Source organism: Antechinus flavipes, chromosome 2 (genome assembly GCF_016432865.1).
Source record: "Antechinus flavipes isolate AdamAnt ecotype Samford, QLD, Australia chromosome 2, AdamAnt_v2, whole genome shotgun sequence".
NCBI classification, from domain to species: domain Eukaryota; kingdom Metazoa; phylum Chordata; class Mammalia; order Dasyuromorphia; family Dasyuridae; genus Antechinus; species Antechinus flavipes.
Window position 1 is genome coordinate 580,509,598 of NC_067399.1, and position 12,220 is coordinate 580,521,817.

The following is a 12,220-nucleotide window of genomic DNA, read 5'->3' on the forward strand; positions in this document are numbered from 1 at the left end:
CAATAGCAAATATAGGCAGTTGCGACAGGAAGCCAGCTAAGAGAGAGCGACGCGAGCCGAGCCAACCGTGGCAATGGCAATCCCAAAAAGTCTCTCCTCCCCTTCCTTTTCCACTCCCCTGCCTCCACCCACCAAAATCGTCATTTCCTATACAACACATCAGGACTTGCACAAAGAGTGGGTGGGGGCCATTCTTTCTCCAAGCTTATCTATTAATAGAGTATGGTCCAATTACTATTTAGCCTCATGTGCTTGGGACCTCAGTGCATCAACTCAAGCCTCAGCCCATTACAGAAAGCTTTTAATAAATTGATTTCAAGTGCCAGAAGCCCTTGATACATTATAGATGTGACAAGTCAGATCTGTGCTGACCATCTGCTGAGCTCTGGAGAGGACCATGAAAGAGATTCGGCTTTTCATTTGGACTTACTGGGTCACAAAATAGAGAAGTGGTTCCTATATTAAGGTCCTTAGGAGTCCAACAAAATGAAACCTGGGCTCTTTAGGTTTCGGTTTCCTTATCCATAAAATGAGATGGTTGGACTAGATGACTCCTTTCCAACTTCAGAGCTGTGATCTTACAAGCTCTTAGGCCCTCAGAGACAAGTTGTGTGAGAGCATCTTTGGAGTTCTCAGGCCCAGCCCTTCCCAGGGTACCTCGTATTATCTTCTTTGAAAATTCCTTCTTCTTTCAGGTTCTCCGGACTCTGCTGCTAACCCCTGTGGGTGCCCATCTGACCAACGAGTCAGTGTGTGAGATTATGCAGTCTTGCTTCAGGATCTGCTTTGAGATGAGGCTCAGTGGTAGGTGGCTTTTATATCAGGCTAGGACCTCTGGTCAGTTCCATCGAGACTGACATTAGCTAGCATTCATATAATATTTTATGGTTCACAGAGCATTTTACATAGGTCATCTTGTCTGCCCAAGCATTGGAGAGAACAAAAACTCAGAGCTTTTCCATTTCACTTTGGCATAGGTGAGGCTGATCAGAGGCCTCCTACATTAGGCAGCCTTGGCTAAAGACCTCAGCTCTTTCTGAATAAACAGAGAAGTCTAAATGAATCCCACTCTGTCTTTTGCTAAGCCATTGGTCACCCTCAAGGTTTCTTGGGCTCCTGCTTGCCCCTCAGGTCTGTTGTGGGATGGAGGCGTATGATTCAAGGTGGAGTAGAAGTTATCCATGTCTGCCCAACCTTCCCCCCCCCATTTTTTTCCCATGACTCAGTGCTGCCACCTTGTGTCTGAGTGCTGGCATGGTTGCAAAGCTACAGTGGAGCTGGTTTTAATAAGTTTGGTGTAATCCTTGGTAAACAAGGTTTGGAGGGGAGTCTGCTCAGAGAAGCCTCCTGATAATAGCACAGCAAGTAATGACACCTGTGTTATTTGTTTTTGTCTGTGCAGAGTTATTGAGAAAATCCGCAGAGCACACTCTCGTCGACATGGTGCAGCTGCTCTTCACAAGGTAAACCTGCTCATGTTTGCCTCGGCTGGGCTGCCCTGGCCCCCTGAGCCTGCCTGCTTTTCCACCGCCACTTCAGGGACCCAGCTAGCCTTACAGCCACATCAGATGCCACTTGAATTGATGATGGGGGCAGTTCTCTGAGCTTAGGGTTACAGAGAAGAGGGAATAAAGAACTGGCCTGACTTACAAGAGAAGGGAGGGTTTTATTTGTTCGAGACAGATGGAGATGATTCTGCTTCCTAGGCCAATGTCTGTTTCTATACAGGTAACAGCTGGGAAGGGCAATCCATTGAGAGAATTGAGCAGAAGATAGGTTTCCAGACTTTGGCTTGATTTCTAAGGGAGAGGGATAAGACATTCAAGTCTAGGCTTCCCCGGGTCCCTGGTTGTGGCCCAGGAATCCCTGCTGAGGTGGACAAAGCAGTATCCTTCTTACAGCTCTCCTTAGTAGTTGTAACTTTGGGGGAACTAAGGAGATTGCCTTTGTTCAATATATTCTTGACCTTCCTGGTTTAATAAATAATAATGATTGGGCATATTTCCAGACCTGCTATGAAATAAAGGCACCTTATATTTAGTCTAGGATCATTTATTGATTCCTAACTTGAATATTTCCCCTTTTTCTCCCTATTGGATTCTTAGAACATCTCATTGGGATGTGATATGTGACTCTCATGTCATCTCCCACGTAACACCAATCTCAGCCAGGTTGATACTAGTATAAATTAGGTCAGGAAACAAAAGGACTTTTAAGCTCTTAAAGCATCACTCTTGTGCTTCAAAAACTTCAGTGGCTATTTACTACTTATGCAGACTTCTTTGTTTAATCTTTAAAGGCCTTCACAATGTCACTCAGCCTATCTTTCTAAACTGGTTCACATTATTATACCACAAACACTGTATGTTCCAGTCAGCTGGCTTATTTGTTGATCCCCATATATAGCATTCCATTCCTGGCCTCTGGGGCTTTTGCATAGCTTGTTCCCCGTGTCTGGAATGTATTTTCTCCTCACCTCTACTCTCAGAATCCCCATCTTCCCTCAAGGCTTAGCTCAGGTGCCCTTTTTCCTTTAGTTGATGAAGCCTTTCATTTTCCTACAGTTGTTAGTACTACCATACCTCCCTCTACCCAAGAGAACACTGTGTACTAACTTTTGTATGTTTAGTATTTTGTACTTAAGTATTCATGTACATGTTGTTTCTCTATCCTCCCTCTCCTGGAGCAGATACCATTTTGTTTTTGTCTTTCTATGCACAATACCTGGCACATAGTAGGCACTTAATAAACACTTACTGAATTGAATCTCCTTGACTCCATGTCGTCACCGTTTCTTTCTGGAAGTGCCTATAACGGGTACATCCCAGTCCCCGAGAAGGTCTCAGCTGTGCTGTTGCAGGAAAGAGGAAGGGCATGGTTATTATAGTCCTTAAAGCTATAGAACTATCATATTAAAGATGGAGTGAGTTCCTTATTTTATAGATGAAGGTACTAAAAGAGAAATGAAATAACTTGATTAAAGACACACAATGAATTAGTGACTGGAAACCTAGAATAAATTCTAGCTCATATTTCTAGTCTAATCCTTTTCCCACTGTTCCATTCCTTGATGAGATAAAGCACATGGTCATTTGTGTCTAGGTTGAATGGGGCAGAGATCTATGAGACTTCAGCCAGTTCTTCTCAATCTTTTCTGGGGAATAGGCAGACTGAATCATTACAACACTGAATGCAAGCCAGCCTGCAGGAGGACATTTTTCCTTTTACTCTACTAAATCTTTGTATTCCTTGGGGCTGGCTTTCTATCTTATAGGTTACCTCAGTTTAAAGAAGAACCGAAGAACTATGTAGGGACAAATATGAAGAAGGTAAGCCTTGACTCATGCCTTCTGCCTAGCTTTCTTTTCCCCTCAGTGCACCAGGTATTTTCTTGGAACAACTTTATTCTGTAGAGATGTGTTTTTGTTTGGAGAGATCTGCTTAGAGTCTAAGAATAACTATCACATACATGGGCTCTGAATACCATTGGAAACACTTTGCTACCCCTGATGCTTCTCCCTTCCCTGCTCTTCCATTCTGACCCATTTTTATTCCATTATATTGGCAAGGACTTACGACCTGGGCTTTCCTTCCATAAACTAGGAAGATGATCTCTTCAGGATCCTTGTAAAGGTTTTAAAGGCCATGCTGAATGGTGTGTGGGCAGAAATAAAAATTGCTACTTCTCCATAAGGCTGAGTGCTTCATTTCAGATCAAGATGGACCCTGCTATGTTGCTGGACTTATGCTCTCCCCTCTGGAAAGTTCAGAAGTACCTGACCTATTAAGGGTCTGCAGGTCATCAGACCCCTGACCTTCTGCTGCTTAGACCTGAGAAACTGGACTTCCCAGAACTCACTCCTGGGTCTCTAAGGGGCACACAGGAATAATAATGGCAACTCTCGGCCTCATGAGACTCTGCCTATCAGGCCTGGACAGCAGTGCCCATCTGTTTGGTGCATGTCCCTCCCTGCCCAAAATACTGCCCTGGATCCTGTTGCTATGTCTCTGGGTTGATTTCACTTTGTTAAAACCGTGCATTTGCCTGTCTTTCACAGATTTCTCCATGTCTCCTCAACAAACTGGAACTAAGTAGTGGGGAACAGCCCAAAGCCCTGAACCAGTTAGAGAGGGTACTGCTCTTTAAGAACCTCAAGGTCTCTCTCTCTCCCTTTCCATTCCCTTCCTCTTCTTTTTTTTGCAAGCACCACCTGGGTCCTGGTCCTTTTGTGTGAAACAAAATTTCCCCTTCCCTGGTAACACAGCACGGCTTGGGAAGGTGCATGCAGTTGTTGCTTTGCAATGTTGGGAATCTGCCTGGATCAAGAGAAGAACTAGTAGAGAAGGTAGTGGAATTGTGCCTAGGCCTGCAGAAAGAGAGCTAGCCCCGCTAGCTCATCTCATCTTCCAAGGAGTCAAGCACAGATATCGCTAGGAAAGTGGGAAAGACCTCAAGATAGAAACCTCTCCTCTCCTCCCTTTCTCTCTCCTCTTCCTTTTTACTGTCATAACTGACAACAGAATCCAGGCAATGTCCCTTGTTTCCTTCTGATTGATTAAGCTGGATTTGGAAGAGGTGGGGGAATTATTAGACTTGGAGTCACCTGAAGTGCCATGACTTGGGGTGATTTAGGCTGCTGGGAAGTAACAGGGTGGTGCCCCAGCTCCCTTATATAGCTGATGTCTTTGAATATCTACTCTTATTACTTAAGGCATAAGATACAAAACCAGAGAGATGAATAGGTTTAAGATGAAACCAGAGAGAATAGATTTAAGAAACCTTGTTTCATGACTTAATTTTCCTCTGCTTCCATAAGCCAAAGAAATAATGTTTCTATCCCTTGATGAAGAATTTTCCCACTAAAGAAAAGGTACATGAAGCTGTGAGAAACTACGTGACTGGTGGGCTTGGGACACAAACCTATTTTCTCAGCATGCTGTTGTCTCTTGAATGCTAACTGGTCTGCTTATCCAATCTTGAGTGCCATCTCCCTCAATTAGCCAAACTTGGTATATAGCCATCGTCATTGATATTGTACCCTACCCTTCCTCCTCCCTCCTCCCCCCAAATATCACACTAATCTCTATAAACACAAAAGTAAACAAGTATGGTGATTTGAGATTCCTCAGCTCACTTAAACCCTGAGGTGAATAGCATCACCACCACTATCTTGGGACCTTCTCCTTCTGCTAGTAGAGGATTTCCTTTCCTTTCCTGCCCCAAAACAATCTGAGAAGAATCTCTTCCTTTGCTAAGAATTATCCTTATCACACTTTTATTCCTAAATTTGTAGATTCTTCCCTTAAACCAAGTGTTTATTTGACTACTTAGATGTTATAATTAAAATACTAAGGCTCTCTTAGCACCCACCCCAGCTAGAAATCAAAGAGGGCCTATAGAAGTAGGTGAAGCTGTAATTGTTGAGAATCCAGAAGAAGGCAGTTTAGTGTAACTGGTCTCACTGTGGGAAGGTATCAATGCAGTAACAATAAAACTAGGCTCCTGACAAGATGGGAGTTTACTGAAGAGAAAGGAGATAGACCAAGAAAAATTAGGCCAGGATCTCGGTACTTTTTAGCGATTGATGGCAAGTAGATCATTAGTTCTCTCTCAACAAACTGCGCAGTTGGCAACTTGTCAGCGCAGCTTACAGGACTTTGACTTCTTCCAATGATTCTTGTATATCTTACTGGAGGGATGGAGGGAGCTTTGGATGACTTTTCTGTGTAGTCTTCCTGCTTCTACAGGGAAGTCTCTTCTAATTTATCTATAAATACCAATTCTGGTAGACAACTTCCTGGGAGAGAAATCTCCCTACCTTACTGAGATGTTCAAAACCCTAAAGGTGTTTCTGACATAGGCAGGAGGGCTCTAGGAGTTTCAATATCATGTTTCAGAGAACTGTGGGCTGTTTCCTAAAGTTCTCTCACTTTGGAGGGTTATAAGTAGGGAACTGGATAATCTGTTGTTTCTCAATAAAGTGCATTAAGCAACCTTTACTCAGTTATTTCAAAACCCTCCTTAAAAAAGAAACTATATATATCTATGGAAGAACATTGGTTGCCCTGCCCAAATCAGGTGATAGGGTCATAGATTTAGAGCTAAAAAAAAAAGACCTTAGGAATCACCAGATTTACTTCTCTCATTTTATAAACAAGAAAACTGAGTACCAGTAAGGTTTACTGATTTGCCCAAAATCAAATAAATGATACAGGCAACTCGACTCCAAATTCAATGTTCTTTCCATCATTCCACTGTTATTTCTCAGTTGTTCAAAAGTCTTAGAGAAATTAGAGAAATGAAATCTGATAGGAGTGAGGAAAGAACAAGGCAAGGATAGTATCATCTTATCTGCTCAGCCCTTGGGAAATAGAAAAGTTTTCTCTTCAAATTGATAGGCTCTAGGAGAAAGAAAATTGGCCTCTAGGAGGGCCAATTTGAGAAAGGTCAGTCAGGGAATAAATTATTTGGGGTTACATTGGGGTACAGTTTACAATGAGGAAGGTATCTGAGTTTGGGAAGAAATGAGCCTGGATGGAATAAATGAGTTCATAGTAAAGAGAAGATCAATAAACCTAATATTAAGGACTCATGGTAATCAACAGGCAGCCAAATTAGAAACCCACTTTGACTAAAAAGAGGCTATGAGAACAGCATTCTAGCACTTTGGGTGACTTAACAGGATGGAATAAGGTTTAGGGAAATAAATTGATTTGGGGGAATGCAAAAGTGTACTGAAAGAGGCAAGATCTAAGATATGACAGGAATGGTGAACTGGTGCATCCATTCAGCAAATAGCAATTGCATTGGGATTGGAAGAATTTTGAGTAGTCATGGGGCACAGTTTTAGCTGGTATGCTCTTCCATTTTTACAGAGGAGATCCAGTCTCATGCAAAAAGCCAGGGAATAAGGAGGAATGCTTGTTTGGGATCAGAAATAGAGAGCCCTGAGAAAAGCTTGAGTGGGAAGAGTACAAGAACTTTCCACCTCAGGAATCTCCCCAAGGTTGGATTTAGTAAGACAGTTGAGGGAAAAAAGTTCCTGAGGTTCTGGACTATTGGGTCTGGAGAATGCTTCCTGGCAAGGTGGTCACTACTAATGATTTCCTGACCCCTTTCTGCATGCCCACTTCATGCACTATATAGCTTGAAGCAAACTTCTGCTAGAAGACCTTGGTCCTGTTGCCTAAGCCAGTTATCCCTAGGAATTGTATAAATATCTGCACTGCTCTACCAAAGTCCAGTGCTAGTAGACTTGTCTGACTAAATGCAAAGATTGAGGAATGAAGCATAGGAACAGCCAAATGTTCATGAAATTTTTGATTCCCAATTATGTAGTCTCAAGCTGTAGTCCAAAAAAGGTTTGGGACGGGGAATTAGAGACCCATAATCTTCCGACTATAGAGTTCTTCAGATTTAAGAGTGGTTGCTGAGATGAGGCTGCCTCCTGTATTTTAGGAGTGGGCTAGCCTGTTTGGTGTGAGCAAAGACATTTGGTAGAATAATCAGGTTAGGATGAGAATGTGACCCACTGATTTAGGTGATTGTCACATGGCCATGGGTAGGGAAATGGATGGACTGGGGAGAAGATGCTTTAGGCTGCTTCCTGTGGTCAAATGGGGCTGCCCCTGAGGGGCGGGAAGGGTTCTAACAACTGAATCCTAGTTCAGATGACAATTCAATGAGGTATGATATTTACAGCTAAAAATGAGAGCAGGAGGCATGAGTGATTCATCCAAATGGAAAAAGCAGAAGAGGTCTCCACGACCCCCACGGCATGTCACCAAAGTCACAGAGTCACCCACTTCCAATGGAGCCACACTGTCCTCCAACTTTACAGGTAAATTTCCTTCTAGCTCAGGCTACACTTTGGTGAGAGGTTTCTGAATTGCTTTTGAATAGGATAGCATAGGATGATGGTTTCTACAAAGAAGACATTCTTTTCTTGATGGAGTAGGGGACTAGTGACATCATAATAACCATGATCTATGTGCTGAGAACAGATGCTTTCATTTTAATCAAATGGAGTATAAAATCTCTGAGCTCTTGTGTGCTGCACAATTTCAACAGTGACTAAGTTCTTTGGAGGTAGGATTTGTCCTGTATTATTAGAAACTCTATAAGGGACTTGTTATTTTAATCAAATGGGGTATAAAAATCTCTGAGCTCTTGTGTGCTGTACAATTTCAACTGTGACTTCCAGTATTTTGTGACCTTTTGGCAACAATGCATCAGTTTTTCAGTTCTCTTGTGCCAAAGAGAACCCTGGATACCTATTGTGCTGAGACAATAACTTTTTAAAGAGTATTGAGATCAACACACAGAATCAGAGATGAAGAAGTTATGACTTTCCACAACTTTTGGAATTACTGCATTTCTTCCCTTCTAGTATATATTCATTTTCCAAGGGACTCTCTTTGCAGGTGCTGTGCCCTTCATAGATGCCTCCATGCCTAGCTCCTCCACAAGTTCTGAAGCCACTTCCACAGCTGTTAGCCTCTCAACAGACAGTGGTCTTGATCTCTCCTCCCAGACCACATCCAAGGAAGACCTCACTGATTTGGAGCAGGCTGGTTCCCTGGGATCCAACACAGCCATAGTGCCTATAAACAGCGAACTGAGCTCCCCTGAACAGTCAGACCCCCAGGTGTAGTATCTCTCAAGATCCCTAGCTTTCTCTTTGAGTACTGGCCACTTTCTTTGATCCTTTGCAGTTTTTTCCAAGCCATGGCTGATGGAAAAGGATAGGAAGCCTTTTTCCCTGCTGGTGACATGGTAGATGGAGTCAGAAAGATGCCTCTTAAGTTCAAATCCATTCTCAGATACCAGCTATGTGACCCTGGACAAGTCACTTAACTTTTGTTTTCTAATCTGCAAAATGAAAATATTTATAGTCTCCCAGGTGGTTGTAAGGATCAAATGAGATAATAATCATAATGTGCTTAACAAAGTGGCTGGCACTTAATAAGAGCTGTATTTGTGGTTCAGTTGTTTCAGTCATGTCCAACTCTTTGTATCCCCATTTGGGGTTCTCTTGACTAAGATATTTGAGTGATTTGTCATTTCCTTCTCCAACTCATTTTATAGATGAAGAAACTGAGGCAAACAGGGTTAAATGACTTGTGCAGAATCAACAGCTAATAAGTGTCTAAGGTTTGATTTGAATTTAGGTCTTTCTGACAACAGGTCTGCTACTTTACCTGCTGTACCACCTACCTGCTTTTAAGAGCTATATAAATTTCAGTATTATTACCTCTTTATCCCAATTATATTTTTTAAAAGGCTTGGCTTATTTGGAAAGGAGTGGACTAGTTACTCTGTATCCCAGGATAGTGGGGGTGAGGAAGCCAGGCAAGACCCCAGCTGCTTAGTAGAAGGTTCTGAACTCAGATTCAATGAAAGCTATTACTACTTCCATCTTTCCATACGTACTATTTACTGCATCATGAGAAATTTGTCATGGCCCTTCATCCCTCAGAAGTTAAAAATGGGGCCTTGGCATAGTTAGCACTCAAATGTTGAATGAGAAAATTTTACAAATAATATAGTTTTCATATAAACTCATAGAGTTAATAAAAACTTGAGATGTAAGGGACAAAAAAGTTTCATGTTTGTAAATCCCCCTTTTTAACAAATGAGGAAACTGAGGCTCAGAAATGTGAAATGGTCACCCAGCTTCAAAACCAAAGGGTCCCTCACAGACCATTTCATTTGAAAAGAATGAGAAGAGTCTTAATACCTCCTGTATATATTCCAAAGGAGGACATTTTTAGAACTCAGCCTTTCAGGATGAAACTCTTTGGCTTCACTGGATCTCCTCACTTCAGCTTATTGTAAAATAAAAGGCTTGTCCTGGATGAACTTTCACTTCCATTTCAATTCTTAAGAATTCTGTAATCCTGTGCCATAGCCTGAAATGTCCCAAGTGGAAAAGGTCCAGTCAGCATCAGTGGAATCCATCCCTGAGGTGTTAGAAGAGTGTACTTCTCTAGCTGACCATTCAGATACAGCCTCTGTCCATGACATGGATTATGTCAACCCCCGTGGTGTTCGCTTCACACAATCTTCCCAGAAAGAAGGTAAGTATTGCCAGGCTAGTTCTTCTTTTTCTTCTCTTTCTCCTCTTCCCACCTTCCCAAACTCTAATTTATTAAACTGCCCAGGAGGCTCAAGATTTTCGAGTAATAATCACTTGCTAAGCTAAATTCTCTACCCATCTTTGCTCTAATCATCAGAGATTTGAAATTGTTAGAAAGCCGTTCAGTCCATAGAACTGAGGGGATCAAATTTTGAAAAGCAAGGTTTTTGTTTTCCTGTTAAAAAATAAATTTTTTTGTCTTGTTTTTAATGTCATATCCATTCCTTCATGTATTCTTTCCCTTCCCCTACCCAGCAGGCCCTCTCTTGAAACAAAAATTTTAAAAGAAAAAGAAAAATGCAATTTGTATAAGTTCTTTGGAGATAGGATTTGTCCCTGTATTATTAGCAAATATATAAGGAACTTGTTATTTCTTTTTCCTCCCTGTCTTTTCTAGGTACAGCATTGGTTCCTTATGGCCTTCCCTGTATCCGTGAGCTCTTCCGCTTCCTTATCTCTCTTACCAATCCTCATGACAGACACAACTCAGAGGTCATGATCCACATGGGATTGCAGCTACTGACTGTGGCCCTTGAGTCTGCCCCTGTGGCCCAGTGCCAGACCTTGTTGGGCCTCATCAAGGATGAAATGTGCCGTCACCTATTCCAGGTGAAAATGGGAATAATTGAGAGTGTGGGAGATAAAATTTCATTAGCAAATGTGTCAATATATGACAAAGGTGATAGAGTATGGAGCACTGGGAAAGAAAAGTTTGGATTATCTATGAGAAGGATGGGTGGGACTTCCTGCCCATTGCCATCCAACTCAGCCTCACGGTTCCCTAGTCATCATCAGTAATGCTAGCGCAGGGAAGAAGTGTGAGAATTGCCAAGTACAGGCAACTCTTAGAACCCTGCACTTGAAGTAAAGCTTTCTTATGGCTAAGCAGTGGCAAATGTCAGAAAAATTCCTGACTTTTGCTACTTTTTTTCTCTAGCTGCTAAGTGTGGAGCGACTAAGCTTATATGCAGCCTCCCTCAGGGTGTGCTTCCTGCTTTTTGAGAGCATGCGAGAACATCTCAAATTCCAAATGGAGGTGAGTCGTCTGAGCCTCTTAGGGTGAGAAACATAGGGCACTGGAACTGGAAACTTTGCTCCTTCTTGAGTGGGATTCAGGAATTTGTAGGTTGACCCTCTAAGAAAGAGTTCGTTGTAGAATAGCTGTCATTTCCTTTGGGTAGGGCACAATTCCAGAAAAGAATCAAGGGAATGCTCTTATAAAATGGAGACTACAGTGGTGGGTAGGGGGTCTTCCAACTTTGAGACTAGCTTGTTTACCTTGCAGTCCCTTTCAAACCCAAGCAGGTTGGAGGAAGGAACTGAAAACAAGACTAGATCATATCATCAGCTATTTGATAAGATAATCAGCTCAATTGAATAGGCAACTTTGGGCTATAAAACCAGAGGTTGAAAAATCACAGTTCATTCCTGAGTAAAGTTGTCATGGTGTGTGCCTGGAGTTTGGGAGCAAGAGATGAGGTTCCCTAAGATGAGTTTCCATAATACTCGATACTCAGTCTTGATAAGCAATAAAATGCTTACTAATATAGTGCCTTCCCCTCTCATTATTGTTTTTTCTATCTTACTAATTTTTTTTTTCCTTTGTTCTGTTCTGTTGGAAATCTGTGATTGCTTTTAGATGTACATCAAAAAACTCATGGAGATAATCACTGTGGAGAATCCTAAGATGCCTTATGAAATGAAGGAGATGGCACTAGAAGCTATTGTCCAGCTCTGGAGAATCCCCAGCTTTGTTACTGAGCTCTACATAAACTATGACTGTGACTACTACTGCTCCAACCTCTTTGAAGACCTCACAAAGCTGCTGTCCAAGGTGCTGAGGGCTTCTAAAGTAGAAAGATCAGAAAATATTGAAGAGGGGAAATTTGTTGGGGATAGGACAGGGAGGGAGAAACAGGTCACAGAAGATGGAAGGAACGTTTGCTAGGGAAATATGGGAAATTGCAAGATTAAAGGTGTGTGTGTGTGTGTGTGTGTGTGTGTGTGTGTGCTCAATGGCAGTTAAGATTGGGTTAAAATATAAGGGATGTCCCTCTACATTAGGTAACAACTTTGGAAAG

At 42.1% G+C, this 12,220-nt stretch overlaps 1 protein-coding gene across 4 annotated transcripts in view; it reads left to right on the forward strand.

The window, feature by feature from the left end:
• The window catches only part of GBF1 (golgi brefeldin A resistant guanine nucleotide exchange factor 1), a 127,106-nt gene that overhangs the window by 97,114 nt on the left and 17,772 nt on the right, over window positions 1-12,220 (forward strand). For 3 of the 4 annotated variants that reach the window (XM_051981274.1, XM_051981275.1, XM_051981276.1), the window contains exons 6-14: window positions 696-804; window positions 1,403-1,463; window positions 3,275-3,329; window positions 7,703-7,841; window positions 8,425-8,648; window positions 9,912-10,080; window positions 10,537-10,748; window positions 11,077-11,175; window positions 11,779-11,973. In XM_051981274.1, coding sequence (XP_051837234.1) covers window positions 696-804; window positions 1,403-1,463; window positions 3,275-3,329; window positions 7,703-7,841; window positions 8,425-8,648; window positions 9,912-10,080; window positions 10,537-10,748; window positions 11,077-11,175; window positions 11,779-11,973 — 1,263 coding nt within the window. Of the gene's footprint in view, window positions 1-695; window positions 805-1,402; window positions 1,464-3,274; window positions 3,330-4,058; window positions 4,158-7,702; window positions 7,842-8,424; window positions 8,649-9,911; window positions 10,081-10,536; window positions 10,749-11,076; window positions 11,176-11,778; window positions 11,974-12,220 lie in introns of all 4 variants that reach the window. The other variant, XM_051981277.1, reaches the window with a different exon arrangement.